The 15,963-nt window shown below is 42.8% G+C and overlaps 1 protein-coding gene across 1 annotated transcript in view; it reads left to right on the forward strand.

Moving 5' to 3' along the window:
* The window catches only part of DOCK8 (dedicator of cytokinesis 8), a 239,907-nt gene that overhangs the window by 147,715 nt on the left and 76,229 nt on the right, over positions 1–15,963 (forward strand). The window contains exons 19-23 of the mRNA XM_031654757.1: positions 3,629–3,724; positions 4,394–4,628; positions 7,204–7,368; positions 9,135–9,304; positions 12,960–13,055. Coding sequence (XP_031510617.1) covers positions 3,629–3,724; positions 4,394–4,628; positions 7,204–7,368; positions 9,135–9,304; positions 12,960–13,055 — 762 coding nt within the window. The remainder of the gene's footprint in view (positions 1–3,628; positions 3,725–4,393; positions 4,629–7,203; positions 7,369–9,134; positions 9,305–12,959; positions 13,056–15,963) is intronic.

Consider the following 15,963-nt stretch of genomic DNA (forward strand, 5'->3'; position numbering starts at 1 on the left):
ACACAAAAATTAGCCAGGCCTGGTGGTGGGTGCCTGTAATCCCAGCACTTTAGGAGGCCGAGGCAGGCAGATTACTTGAGGTCAGGAGTTCAAGACCAGCCTGGCCAACATGGTGAAACTCCGTCTCTACTAAAAATACAAAAAAATTAGCTGTGCATGGTGGCAGGTGCCTGTAATCCCAGCTACTCGAGACCTGGGAAGTGGAGGTTGCAGTGAGCCGAGATCATGCCACTGCACTGCAGCCTGGGCAACAGAGTGAGACTCTGTCTCAAAAGAAAGAAATAAATAAATAAATAAATAAATAAATAATAAAGGGAGCCCAGGGGACTGTCCACCCTGACTGCACCAGCTGTCACACTGCTGTCACACTTCTCAGTTCCTTGCATAGGTTTACATCAATAAGTATTATTTTGAAGTAAATCTCGTACATCATATTTCATTTTAGTCTGCATCTTAAAAGATAAGGGCTTTGTTTTTAACCATCACAATACCATTGTCATACTTTAAAATTAACTGTAATTTCTTAATATCATCAAATATTCAGTCACAAATATTCAGTCACTGATCAAATTTTCAATTATTGCACTAATGATATATTTTCAATGCTTGCTTTTTAAAATTGGTATCCAAATAAGGTCCACACACTGCTATTGGTTGATATGTCTCTGAAGATACTTTTAATCTACAGATCCTGCATCTCTTTTGTTTTCCTTGCAATTTTCAAGTTGAAGAATTTCGCAGGAATTTGAATTTAGTTTCAACTGTTCCAGTCAACTTTCTTCTCTGTTCTATCACCATCCACTGTCTTGCTTCCAGCTGTTTTCCTCTTATTTTCTTTTTTCCCTAAAGAGAGACCCATCTTTTGCCCTGGGCCACAGGCACGTACCTGGTAAACCAAAACTTCTCAAAACCATCTAAGGGGCAATCCAAGTATGTCCACAGACATTCCCTGATTGGTCTTTATGATTTGGACATCAACACCTTTCAGTAGCCCTCAAAACCACCTTCTCATCATCAAGTTGCACACTCTAATTTCTTAGAACCTCCCATTAACTTCTTAAGCTATAGGAAAGACCTGAGTGTTGGAGAGAGACAAATCTGTGTCCAAAGTCTAGATTCTGCCACTCCCTAGCTGTGTGAATGTGGGTGAGTTGCTTACCCTCTCTGAGTCTCAAAGGTGAAACTGAGCCCATATCTGCATATGTGCCTATAAGGTTGCTGTAGGCATTAAATGAGATAATGCATGCCAAACAAGAAACTCAATTCCTAAGTAAACATTAGTTCCTGTTTCTTATGTGCCCTATGCTGTGTTTATAGATACACCTTAGCCTCTCCTAGTATCCTTTAAACCTGCACTAATCAGATAGCCACTAGCTGCATGTGGCTATTGAGGAAAATATGGCTAGTTCAAACAGAGATATGTACTATAAATAAAATATGCACCAGATTTCAAAACTTTAGTGGGGAAAAATGTGAAATATTGTATTAATAATTTTTTACATTGATTACATATTGAATGAAATATAATTACTTTCACATGTTCCTTTTTTTTTTTTTTTAGAGACAGAGTCTTGCTCTGTCACTCAGGCTGGAGTGCAATGGCATGATCACAGCTCACTGTAATCTTAAACTCATAGGCTCAAGCAATCCTCTCACCTCAGTGTCCTTAGTAGCTGGGACTATAGGCATGCACCACCATGCCCAGCTAATTTTTTTTTTTTTTTTTTTTCCAGCAGAGGCAGGGTCTTTCTATGCTGCTCAGGCTGGTCTCAAATGCCTGGCCTCATGTGGTCCTACCGCTTTGGACTCTCAAAGTCCAGGAATTATAGGTGTGAGCCACCATGCCCGGCCCCTTTTTACTTTTTTAATGTGGCTGCTAGATGACTTTAAATTGCATATATAGCTCACGTTATATTTCCACTGGACAGTGCTATTTTAGATCACAGATGGCAAACTCAAGTGCCCACAGGATCCAGATGCGTAACATACATGAATGCCTTGTTCTGGTGGCAGCTATTCACTCTGGAGATTGTCTCTGCCCCGTCTGAAGGTTGCAGCTGTTCCTTCACTCTGCAGATTGGTGCCATGCTAGGATATGAGGCCATTTTTTTCATATCTTCCAGTACTCAAATGAGGTTAGGAAAGCAGTCTTTTATAGGAAATTCTCAGGCTTTCAAATGTTGGTAACTAATATTTCAAAGTTCTTAATACTTCAAACAGAACATACGTGTGGGCTAGAACCCACTTTGGGCCCCAGCTCGTGACTGCTGCAGATAGCTTTAACGGCCTCCATCCCATGTACATGTCTACCTTCCGTTACCATGAAAGACATACAGACCTAGGCGAGGCCCTCCTCACTCAACACTGCAGGACATCTGTAAAGGAATTCAATTTCAATGGGAATTTCAGGCAAGAAACTGTCTCTAAGGCCTACAAAGGTATTGATATATAAACAGTATGAAAGAGTCACTTTGAGTAATTAAAGCAGGAGCCAAATTGGCCTAGAAACATGTTGGAAACACTTGGAAAAACTGTGGTAAAAGGGAAAGTAATATCAGGTACTCAAAAGAATTAAAACTTCATGTCTTGTAAAGATATTCTATACTTCGTCCTGACAATCCTGATTAATGGGGAAATTGCTGGGATCTTAACTTATTTTAATTCCTAGAATCCAGAATTATCAATGCTGGTTTGGAACTTAGAGACAGATCACACAGTTCAACCCTCTCCTCACAGCATGAGAACAGAACATTAAGGCCCAGAAAGTTTTTTTTTTTTTTTTTTTTGAGACAGAGTCTCGCTCTGTTGCCCAGGCTGGAGTGCAGTGGCGCAATCTCGGCTCACTGTAAGCTCCGCCTCCCGGGTTCACGCCATTCTCCTGCCTTAGCCTCCCGAGTAGCTGGGACTACAGGCGCCCACCACCTCACCTGGCTAATTTTTTGTATTTTTAGTAGAGACAGGGTTTCACCGTGTTAGCCAGGATGGTCTCAATCTCCTTACCTCATGATCTGCCCACCTCGGCCTCCCAAAGTGCTGGGATTACAGGCGTGAGCCACTGCACCCGGCCAAGGCCCAGAAAGTTTAATTGACTTGTCTAAGTAAAAATAACTAGTTTGAAGCGGGGCGCAGTGGCTCACACCTGTAATCCCAACATTTTGGGAGGCTGAGGCGGGTGGATCACTTGAGCCCAGAAGTTTGAGACCAGCCTGGGCAACGTGGTGAAACCATATTTCTACAAAAAATAGAAAAATTAGCCAGGTGTGGTGGTATGTGCCTCTAGTCCCTGCTACTCCAGAGGCTGAGATAGGAGGATCATTTGAGCCCAGGATGTCGAGGCTGCAGTGAGCTGTGATTGCACCACTGTACTTCAGCCTGGCGACAGAGTGAGACCCTGTCTCAAAAGGAATGAATAAATAAATACATAATAACCAGTTTGGTGTAGAATTGAAGTTGAATCCAGGGCTCCTGACTCCAAGACCAGTTATATTAGTTTTTGAGAGAGTTCTGTATTTGTATAGTCCTGACGTTTCCAGTCAAGTTGCTCTGCATTACTTGTTAGTAATCAGAAAAGGGAATTGGATTGCTAATCTTTTTTTTTTTTTTTTTTTCTTCTTCTTCTTTAACACAGAAAGTCCCTTTACAGAATCCTCCCATTAAGTGGGCTGAAGGACATAAGGGAGTATTTAATATTGAAGTGCAAGCTGTTTCTTCTGTGCACACCCAGGTAAGGAATGTCAATGTTAATAATGAAGGTAAAGGTGCAGCAGAGGAACCTTTGAAGGACAGGCCAATAAAAGATCAATGAAAATCCTTGTCTACAGATAAATAAAAAGTAATCCTTTAGTTCTTTGTGGGGACATGCAAACCTCTTTAGGTTTCATTTGTCGTTGGAATAGAAAGACCTTACAAAACCGCTGAGTACCTAAAGGAAAGAACCTTGTATCTGCAATGGTGGTTGAGAAACTTTGCAGGGACACTTGATTTGAAGCTCTCATCTGCTGTTACCTCTTTTCCCTCCGTAATTCTGCCACTTTACCAGCCTTTGAAAAGAAATTCCGTACTCCCTCCATCACCTGCCGCTGTCTGAGTTCTGCATCTGCTGAGACCCCTCTCTTGGCAGTATGCTTTACCTGGTATGCTGACCTCTGCTTACAGAACATGTCAGAGCCTAAATTATTTGTTCTTCGCTAATAATTATTGAAAAGTTCAATTTTGTGCACCACATTCTACAAAGAAGTTCATAACCTCAGTCTGAAACATCATGTCTTAGGCCTTCTGGTCTGAAACACTGGATAAGAGGTTCTATCCATAAAGAGCTATTCAATTGTGTTTATGAATCCACTGGTGAACAATGATGATATAAAACCCCATGACCTGCCTTCTCCCTTCCCAGGACAACCACCTGGAGAAGTTCTTCACCCTCTGCCACTCCCTGGAGAGCCAGGTGACCTTCCCCATCCGCGTGCTGGATCAGAAGATCAGCGAGATGGCGCTGGAGCACGAGCTGAAGCTCAGCATCATCTGCCTGAACTCCTCCCGCCTGGAGCCGCTCGTGCTCTTCCTGCACCTGGTGCTGGACAAGCTCTTCCAGCTGTCCGTGCAGCCCATGGTCATCGCTGGCCAGACAGGTATGAACCTGCAGGGCTGGGCTGGGAGGAGGCAGGAGCAAGCAAGCATTGCCTTCTTTAATGAAGAATGACTTTCCAGAAATCCAGAGACAATGTGATCTTCCTTTCCACTGATGATGTGTGTTCAAGGGAGGCCAAGTCTTGTGCTATTTTTTTTTTTTTTTTGACACTCTGCATGTTGGAAAGAAAAAGAAACATTAAAATAGGGTTCTTAATATTATAGCTTTTTGTAAACTTTATTAAGTGATTATAGGCAGTCTTTCAAATTCCATTTCTGGTCATTGAGGAATTCATTTTACCTTGAAGATATTTTTGTTTTCTTGACTAACAGGAAATGGAACATTTTAGAGTAAGACAACCTGTGTTAAATGGAGGGAAGGAACTCTCTAAATTGAAACACAATGTGATCAATTTTTAAAGTTAAAACATAAACTCACTATTTTAAAGTGTATAGTTCAGTGGTTTTTAGTATAGTCACAAGGTTGTGCAATGATCGCTGCAATCTAATTTCATAACATTTCCATCAGCTCCAAATAAAACCCCATACCCTTTAGCAGTCACTCCCTATTCATCCCTCCCCCTAGAACTTATCTGTTCTCTCTCTTACAGTCTGTTTCAAATGCTTGCTTTTAACAAATTAACACTAAATACAATGTGTACATTTTCCCTTACAAATCATCTCAAAAGCTTATCCTGGAGGCATGACCAGGGTCCAGTGGTTCTCATAACTCCTCCAGGGTAGACTGGCTGGTGTAGGGCATCTTTATTTGCCACCATTTTCAGCTGTGCCTATATAGCTCTTTGCTGTCCAGTCCAGCAGATGTCTTTTGGGTACCATCCATATGCCCAGTACTGCACTAAAAGTTGTAGGCTTTGCGACAATAACCAAGAGTGTCTCAGACCTTAGAGGACTTATAATATGGCAAAGAGTCAGCAGCACAGGACAGGGGTCCTCAAAGGGACACAGCTAAATTTTTCAGTGGTGGTGGGGAGGGTGGTATCAAAGGAGAGAGCGAGAAAACATCCATTTGGGAGGATGCAGGAGGTCCACATGAAGAGATGGCCTTGAAGAAGGGATAGAGTGAAAACCAACAAAATAGGGGCAATGAGATGAGCGTGGCACAGCAGAGAACCAGAAAAGTGTGGGAGTGTCAGGAAGAAAGTCAATAGCACGGTTGGTGGTGAAACATAAGCACGTGTGGAAGTGGGCTGGGACAATGAAGTAAGGGAGCTTTTAGAGCCAGGGAGGGGCGTGTCCTCTTAATCTCTCACTCTGCTTTGCACCCTGAGATGCATCTTTTGTGGTTCCACAGCTCAAACGTCCTGTGTTGGAGGCTAACTTTTCATCCATGTAGCAGTTGCCTCTCCAGCTAGATTCTTGCAGAGCTCTGCCCTCCTTTGATTGCTTTCTACACCCCCACATATGTGGCACACTGCTTTGTATATTCCAGCTAGTTAATACAGACTTGTTCACCAGACAAAATATTTATATGTTTTGAGCAGCTTCTCCATAGCAAGTTACCACCTTGTGGTGTGGGGACCACGTGGTGTTGGCACAGGCAGAGTAAGTGGAGGTGGCTAGTCTACGAGCATTTATTTAGAACCTATTCTGTGTCTATGCAATGGAAAGCACAGCGGGGGCACAAAAAATAGGAGAAATACACTTTGCATGGGAGGGATTCCGGCTTTCACAGACAGACAGTTTACCACCAGAAACAGCTGGAGAATCACGTAACTCAGTTTCACTTGAGCCCTGTACTGTGTGGAGTCGGACGGCTTCATGGAGGAGGTGGGACTTGTGCTGAGATTCACAGGGTTGGTGTGATTTTGTGGATAGGAGTGAGGAGGGCTTTCTAGGTGAGGACAACAGCATGAGCAAAGTCTCAGAGGTAAGAGAGCAGGCATGATGAGACAATACAATGACTGCCTCATTTAAAGGGAAGTTGAACTGAGCCAAAAAGGGTACAAGGTTAGATAAGTAGATCGCAGCTAAACTACGTAGGCGTGGGCCACCAGAACAAGAGGCTCTATGCAGGAAATCAAATATGCATGGGTCTACTGTGGGAATGACTTGATAGGCAAACATTTTTAGGTTAATCTGTACAAGAATCAGCGTTGTGCCCCACATCTCAAATCATAGTGTCCACAACAGTCACGTGGGCATCTCGTAAAGATGCAGAGCCTGATTCATACACCCTCTGGGGTGGGGCCTGAGAGTCTGCATTTCTGAGTAGCAACCAGGTGATAGTGGTCATGTCCGTCTGCAGCCCCCACTGAGTAGCATCCGTGTACAACCTGGCTTAGAGAGGGAGGATCTGGACAGTCTTATGTCTTTGTCATTAAAAACCATCCATGCTACTCAGTGGCAGGAGGAGGAAGGTCAAAGGAGGGAATGTGAAGGCATCTGTGGTACTCAGAGCCAGCATGCCAGAGCTCACCAAAACCATTTACTCTTCCCAGGCCTAGTTAAATTGATCAGTGGTCAGGACTCATTGTCACTGTCCTGGAGAAACTTCCACCTCGGTCTCCTTAAGGACCAGCTGTGGGACTACCCATTTTTCTATTGGTTCCTCAGCCAACTTCTCCCAGTTTGCCTTCGAGTCCGTGGTGGCCATCGCCAACAGTCTGCACAACAGCAAGGACCTGAGCAAGGACCAGCATGGGAGGAACTGCCTGCTGGCTTCGTACGTGCACTACGTCTTCCGCCTGCCGGAGCTGCAAAGGGACGTGCCCAAGTCAGGTAGAGTTGCCCTGAGCGTGGGACTCTTGTGGGCAGGGCATCACAACCTCCACCCCACTGCAGTGTGATCCAAAATAAAACATCCTATGCTGGGTGCAGTGGCTCACATCTGCAATCCCAGCACTCTAGGAGGCTGAGATGGCAGGATCACTTGGAGCCAGAAGTTGGAGACCAGCCCAGGGAACATAACGAGACCCCGTCTCTACAAAAAATATAAAAATTAGCAGAGCAAGGTGGCACATACCTGTAGTCCCAGCTACTCAGGAAGCTGAGGCAGGAGGATCACTGAAGCCCAGGAGTTGGAGGCTGCAGTGAACCATGATGGCACCACTGCACTCCAGCCTGGGAAACACAGCGAGATCCCGTCTCTTAAAACAAACAAACAAACACCCTAAAATTCCATTTTAGTTTTCAGAACAATACAAAACTTACATGAATGCTGAAATTATGTGTTTCTTTATAGATCTTTCTTCCTCCCTTGCCTCTTTTTATGCTCTAAACACTTATTTGGTCTGCCCATTTGATAATCCCTCACTGGTCTTTACCCACTTGCTAATTTATGATTCAGCTGAGAATCTCTTTTTTAAGATGGAGAAGTGGTGACTGATGCCTAGGATTCTAGTATAATAAAGGAAATAAGATGTATCCAATGACAGTGGTTCTTAAACTTTTTGTTATTAAAAAAAAAATCCCTTTTCACATTTCCCTCAAACTAAACTATTGAAATAATAGTAATGCATTTCCCCAATTCTTCTTAATTATTTACATAGGTAATAATCAAGTAGAACTTCTTGTCAGCATGATATAAACATTAGCATCAGTGAGTTCACAAAATTGCAGACCCAAATAAACATGGCACTTTTGTTGGTCTGTGCAACCTCATTTCTAGCAAATCTGAAAATTTGATTGAGTTTTTAAAAATACTAGTGATGTGGCTGGGTGCGGTGGCTCTCGCCTGTAATCCCAGCACTTTGGGACGCCAAGGTGAGCAGATCAGTTGAGCTCAGGAGTTCAAGACCAGCCTAAGCAACATGGCAAAAGCCCATCTCTACAAAAATTACAAAACTTAGCCAGGCATGGTAGCAGGTGCCTGTAGTCCCAGCTACTCAGGAGGCTGAAGCAAAAGGATCACTTGAACTTGGGAGGCGGAGGTTGCAGTAAACCAAGATCGTGCCACTGCACTCCAAACTGGAGGACAAAGTGAGACCCTGTCTCAAAAAAATAAATAAATAAATAGTAATATCTCATAGACTCCCATAACCACTTGTGAAAACATGTCAACATTTAAGGATGAAAAACAGCTATATGCATCATATACAGTAATCCTCACAAGGTTCAGATGACTGTATGGATTTTTGAATCTGAGAAAACCTCACTGCATGAATTGTAAAGTTGTCATCATTTCAATATTGATAAATTAAAAATATCCACATTTTTAGCTATGAGAAATCAGAAGCTCTAGCAACCCTGGGGTCCATTTCCCGATAGCAGTAATAGACTGGAGCCAGTAGTACCCCCTGCCTTTGTAAGAAGCATGTGTCGGCTGTTTACCACAATCTCCACCACTCCTTGGTGCCGTATGCCCCATCTACTTCTCTCCAAAAGATTGCCTCCCTGCCCCAACCAGGGTTTGCTAAGAAGACCCTAATTCCAAGGCCTAATCCAGTGGCTTTTCAACAACCCTATCCCTCTTCAGTTCCTTCTTAAACTCCGTGAGTGATTCTGTTCCCCTGTGTGTTGACATGTCTCTGCCTGGTGGGGTGCAGGCGCTCCCACTGCCCTCCCCGACCCTCGCTACCACACCTATGGACGCACGTCAGCTGCTGCTGTGAGTTCAAAGCTGCTGCAGGCCCGGGTGATGAGCAGCAGTAACCCAGACCTCGCGGGGACACACTCCGCAGCGGACGAGGAAGTGAAGAACGTCATGTCTTCAAAGGTAGGAAAGGTGGCAAACCCTGGAAGGGGACACAGGCTTTTTTATTTTTTAACTAAAACTTGGAGAAATAACACAAAAGCAACCAGTGCTGCTGCCCACTGTGCTGATCAGACGCTTTCATGCTCAGCTTTGGAGTGATTAACGTTCTTTAGAACCGATTAAGACCATTCTGACAGATGTGGCAGCAAGACCAGCATCTGAGGATTTGCTGAGAACTGCTTAACTCGGGTAGCAACGTTTTAGAGTATCAGGGGTTTAGCCATGTGCAGTCATGTGGCTGAACCATGCATTTTATTTTCAAGGAAAAAAAAATAGCTTTAACTTTTGATACCTAGAAAGGTTGCCTTTAATTTTGTTTTGTTGCTTTAATATCTACCTCTTACGTTCATTAACATCCACAGATTGATTATCTCACAAAAAACAAAATCCCGAGGAGCGGCTGGGCGCAGTGGCTCACGCCTGTAATCCCAGCACTTTGGGAGGCCGAGGTGGGCGGATTACTTGAGGTCAAGAATTCAAGACCATCCTGGCCAACATGGTGAAACCCCATCTCTACTAAAATTACAAAAAAATTGGCCAAGCGCGGTGACTCACGCCTGTAATCCCAGCACTTTGGGAGGCCAAGGTGGGTGGATCACAAGGTCAGGAGTTCAAGACCAGCCTGGCTAACATGGTGAAACCCCATCTCTACTAAAAATACAAAATTAGCCAGGCGTGGTAGCACATGCCTGTAATCCCAGCTACTCAGGAGGCTGAGGCAGGAGAATCTCTTGAACCCAGGAGGCGGAGGTTGTGATGAGCTGAGATTGCGCCATTGCACTCCAGCCTGGGCAACAAGAGCAAAACTCCATCTCAAAAAAAAAAAAAAAAATACAAAACATTAGTCAGGCGTGGTAGTAGGCACCTGTAATCCCAGCTACTCAGGAGGCTGAGGCAGGAGAATTGCTTGAACACAGGAGGTGGAGGTTGCAGTGAGCCGAGGTTGCACCACTGCACTCCAGCTTGGGATACAAGAGTGAGACTCCATCTCCAAAAAAAAAAAAAAATCCCAAGGAGCAATGCCAAATTTTATAAGCAAATAAAAACTGACATCCTGAGAGGGTTGATGACTTGCCCTATATTGTTTTTCCTTCCATGAATTCTTTATTTTTTTCATGATAAAGTTTTACTTTATCATGAACAGTTTTAGAGTTATAGAATTAGATACTCTCTACCCAGTCTCCCCGTTATTAACATTTTACATTAAAATGGTACTTTTGGCACAATTTGTGAACCGATATTCATGCAATATTATCATTCATTAAGTTCATCTTTATTCACCACTTCTCAGTTTTTCTCCAGTGTCCTTTTTCTGTCCCAGGATCCCATTCAGGATGCCACATTACATTTTGCCGTCTTGCCTCCATAGGCCCCTCTTGCTGGGAACAATTTCTTAGACTTTCTTTGTTCTTCATGCCCTTGACAGTTTTGAGGAGTAATGATCAGGTATTTTGTAGATTGTCTCTCATTAGGAATTTTTTAAAGATTTTGATATTATTCACATACCATAAAATTCACCCTTTTTATAAAGATGGAGTATACGATCCAGTGGTCTTTCGTCTACTCACAAAGCTACCACGAGGAATTCTTAGCCTGAAGTTTTTCTCCAGTGATCTGTGTCCTCAGGGTGGCTGAGCTTTTAGAGTAATACCATTTCCCCTGATTAAGAGAAATGAAAATCTCTAGGTTTAGACACAGACACAGTTTCACCCTTACAAATTCCACCCGCTTGACACAGTGTGGCATGAGGAAGGAAATCTGGAGACCAGGGTTTGGGGCTGGGCGCCGATACTGCCCCGCCGTGTGGCCGTGGGAAAGTCATTTAACTGTGCTAGGCCTCCTGTCCTCATCTCTGCAGAGGTCCTGACCCCTGGATGAACTTAAGAACCATCTACCCTGGATCTTTTAAAAACACTGGATTCGGCCGGATGCAGTGGCTCACGCCTATAATCCCAGCACTTTGGGAGGCGGGCCAATTACGAGGTCAGGAGATCGAGACCATCCTGGTTAACACGGTGAAACCCTGTCACTACTAAAAATACAAAATACTAGCCAGGTGTGGTGATGGGTGTCTGTAGTCCCAACTACTCAGGAGGCTGAGGCAGGAGAATGGTGTGAACCCAGGAGGCAGAGCTTGCAGTGAGCTGAGATCGCGCCACTGCACTCCAGCCTGGGTGACAGAGTGAGACTCCGTCTAAAAAAAAAAAACTCTGGATTCACCCCCTGAGATGCTGATGATCTATAGTTTGAGCCATCAGGAATTATTCATATTCTATCCTTTTTGACTTACAAAAATCAGTGCAGGGATGTGCTAGAGCGAGTTCATACCTGTTCCCAAAGGCTGATTGCTTAGTTTTCCAGAATTTTTTGAGCCAGTTTTGAAACAGATATTGTTAAAATTAAATTGTATAAACTTAAAATTAAATAGGTTATATTAAAAACAAAGGTAATCTGAATGCAATGTGGTATGCTAGATTGTATCTCGGAACAGAAATAGGACATGAGTACAAAAACTGGTGAAATCTGAATTGTTCATGGTTTAGTTAATAGTAACATATCAATGCTAATTTCTTAGTTTTGACAAATGTACCTTATCATAAAAGATATTAACATTAAGAGAAATGCAATGAAAGGCATATCAGAAATACTAACTTTGCAACTTCTCTGTAAATCTAATAATAACTATATAAATAACTACTCCAAAATTAGAAGTTCACTTTGAAAAGCTAAACCTAGTCCCTTCCTAATAATTTCGTTGGATGCTATGATATCTAAGTTCTTCGTTCTTTATGTCTACTGTGTCTGTGTGATGGAAATATTATATAACGATTTGCTACCGCACATGTCTCCCTAACTGCATTTCCATGACATCATGTTGGCAGATTGAAATCAGCTATGATGAAAGTATTTATGGCACAGAAATTGGCAGATGCTACAAATTAGCCCTACCCCACTGACAACTGGTTGTTAAACATTTGCCAGCGCACCATGGTTCAGCCTCATATGGAAGACCCCTTTCAGCAATACCACTTTCTGACCACCCAGGAAAAAAGTGGTCTGCAGCTATTATTGACAGCCTAGATCTTTCTATTTTTCTTTGATAAAAATGAAAATATTAAATTTTTATGTGGACAGGGTTAACAGTTTTTGAATTATTTTGTAGCACGGGGAGAAAATGTTTAATAGCGCGTGACCCCTCCACTTCCTTTCGGAAGTAGTTTTTGACAATGTATTGGTGTGTGGGAGACAGTGCGGTGCAGTACCATATTAAACCACAGAGAGGCACTGTTCCCACACGTTTTTTCCTGGCGTCCCCTGAAGTCACAGACTCCTAGAATGTTGGAAGGGACTACTCAGCACCCCAGATTCTTAAATAGTTTTTAACTGTAGGTTGCTACACACAAACTAGTAACAGGGATTATCTCAAGAGCAAGTAGAATTAGGTATAACTTCACCGTCTTTGCTTTGTTTTATATTTACTTATAGCAATTATTTTACCTTTGTAACCAGGAAAAAATAAATGCATAAACAATGAATTCTGAGGTTGTGATTTCCAGGTGTCTGGCTTACCTTTCCATGGTTGGTTGACTGTTAAGCCATGGTTTATGTGTTTTAGATGGCCGATCGCAACTGCAGCCGAATGTCTTACTATTGCTCTGGCAATAGTGATGTTCCAAGTTCAACTACAGCCCCAAGGCCAGCCAGCAAAAAGGTACCGAACAGAGCAATGTGAGGATCATCACGGGATAAGAACAGAAGGACTTCCTCATGCCCTCACACTGTGCTTGAAAATAGTCAAAGTGCTCCCCTGCCTGGTCCTGTTGTGCGCGCGCACACACACACGCGCGCGCACACACACACACGCGCGCACACACACCCCACACTTTTGCAGCCCTGTCGTTTACCCCACATTTGACCACCTAACTACCCCTTAACTCAGTGTTTCTTCCACTTTCTCATGCATCAGAATTACCTGGAAGCCTTGTTAAAACTCATCGCTGGACCCTACCCCCTGAGTTTCTGATTCAATAGATCTGAGCTGGAGGCTCAAGAATTTGCATTTCTAACAAGTTCCCAGCTGATGCTGGTCCAGGACCACACTTTGAGAACCACTGCATTAGCCTCCTTTTAGTAGAGAGAAAGCTGGGGACAGTTCATCCTTGACAAAAGTGAATGGCAATAATTAGGTATCATTTGTTTCAATACTATATAAAGTAATATGAGATGCTTCCTTGTAATTCTTCACAATCAGCCTTACCTATGAGTTCAGAAACTTTAAAAGCTGTTAAACTGCTTACCAGGGTTTTTAAAGCAATAAAATCCCCAATCATAGTCACAGCCTGTGTGGTCTGAGGGATGGAGTTGAAAAAAGCTGTCTGCCCCAAGTTTCCTCTCTTCTAGGCACCGAAGAGTCTCACCATTATAGTAGCTACTGAAGTTTTTAATGTAATGTATTTATTACATTACATTATTACATTACAAATGTAATAAAAGTACATTTACATTTAATGTAAAAGTACATTTTACATTTTAAATGTAAAAGTACATTTTACATTTTAAATGTAAAATTACATTTAAAAATGTAAATATGGCGGGGCACAGCTGCTCACACCTATAATCCCAGCGCTTTGGGAGGCCGAGGTGGGTGGATTACCTGAGGTCAGGAGTTCAAGATAAGCCTGGCCAACATGGTGAAACCCTCTCTACTAAAGATACAAAAACTAGCTGGGCATAGTGGCAGGCACCTGTAATCTCAGCTGCTCAGGAGGCTGAGGCAGGAGAATAACTTGAACATGGGAGGTGGAGGCTGCAGTGAGCTGAGATTGTGAAACTGCACTCCAGCCTGGGCGACAGAATGAGACTCCATCTCAAAAAAAGAAAAAAAACAGTACATACGCTTATTACAAAGGATAACACAGGAAGCCATTTGCAAGAGCTCACATCACAGGGTAATGCTTATTAAACAGGCAAGGAGGGAATGAGCCTCCCCAAGGCTCCCTTTGGACTGGATGAGGGAAAGATCAAGTGTGGGAGGGCCGGGGCCTGGTGCTATACACTTTGCGGTATTCCAGGCACCATATGTCTAGTGAGAGGTACCGGGATTTAACTCTAAAAGGAAAAGTGGAAAAAAGATATGGTTAGGCTAAAAACAGATTTGTCCACTTGCTCTAAAATTTAGAATTAGGCTATCACAGGCCCTATGCCGTGACTGGTTATAAGTATTATACCATTTTCCTTTCTTAAAAACCATTATTTGCCTACAGCCTGATTTCTTTAACCCATGTCCTGTTTGGTTTTGTAACTGCCATGTTTTGACCTGAAATGACCAGGATAGAGACATTTTATTTCAAAGGGAAGTGTGGCCAATATGTTTCCTTAATAGCTTAGCAGACAGGGTTTTGCTACTTGGCTATTTCATATAACCTCCAGAGCAAGGTGTTCTTGTAATAATGCTGCCCAGAAAGCAGCATAAATTACTTTAAGAAGCAGCTTATCCTTATCTAATCTCTTCTTGCCATAAGACCCTGGCAGACAAACTGACCTATTTTCTAGAGGCAATCTTTGAAGCTGGGGGAGCATATCTTTCCTACAATGAGAAGATCAAAGTGTTGTCCAGTTATATCATGTGCACAGTTAGACCACCTGCTAGATTAAAACTCAACCCCACGCCTCTCTCAAGTGAGACAGCTTTACTTAAAACTCACAACAGCAAACAAATGTGTTAATGTGTATTAAAATTATTAAGGTTTGACTAACCTCACAAAATGAAGTGAAACCAACCGATAAGCTGAAACACCTAAGCAGTCTCCATTCATCACCACTAACCCACTGGGGATCTAATTGGTTAAAATACCCAAGCATGTATACAGAGATTTTCCCTTTGTCATCTTTTAGTTTAGCTGAGTAGCTCTCAAATTTTAATGTACACAAGAATTAGTACATTGGGTTGCATGCATACTGGACCCTGTGGGTAATTTTTTTTTTTTTTTTTTGAAACGGAGTCTCACTCACTGTGTCACCCAGGCTGGAGTACCATGGTGCAATCTTGGCTCACTGCAACCTCTGCCTCCCAAGTTTAAGTGATTCTCCTGCCTCAGCCTCCCAAGTAGCTGGGATTACAACCGTGAACCATCACACCTGGCTAATTTTTGTATTTTTAATATAGATGAGGTTTCACCATGTTGGCCAGGCTTGTCTCAAACTCCTGACCTCAAGTAATCTGCCCTCCTCAGCCTCCCAAAGTGCTGGGATTACAGGCATGAGTCAACACACCTAGCCCTCTATGGATAATTTAAACAACTGTCAAGAGCAATGTTTGCTGTAATCAGTTTTTGCTTTAGGTGTTGACTTTAAAACTTAATTTGCAAATAAGGCTATGATATTAGGGTGTTCAGATAGCTTTGGCTTTCTTGCCTACTTTCTTAACCAGAAAAAAAAAATGAGTTTATATTTATTCCAGGTTTTGTGGGCATAAGATGAAAGAAAACCACAGAAAATTCCTAGACCTCATTTTTGGCATTAATTAGGGTGACCAACTGTTCTCATTTGCCCCGGACTGAGGGAGTCCCCAAGATGTAAGGCTTTCTATTTTAAGACCAGGACATTATCAAGCACTCTTT

The sequence above is a fragment of the Papio anubis genome, chromosome 13 (genome assembly GCF_008728515.1).
Source record: "Papio anubis isolate 15944 chromosome 13, Panubis1.0, whole genome shotgun sequence".
Taxonomy (NCBI): Eukaryota; Metazoa; Chordata; class Mammalia; order Primates; family Cercopithecidae; genus Papio; species Papio anubis.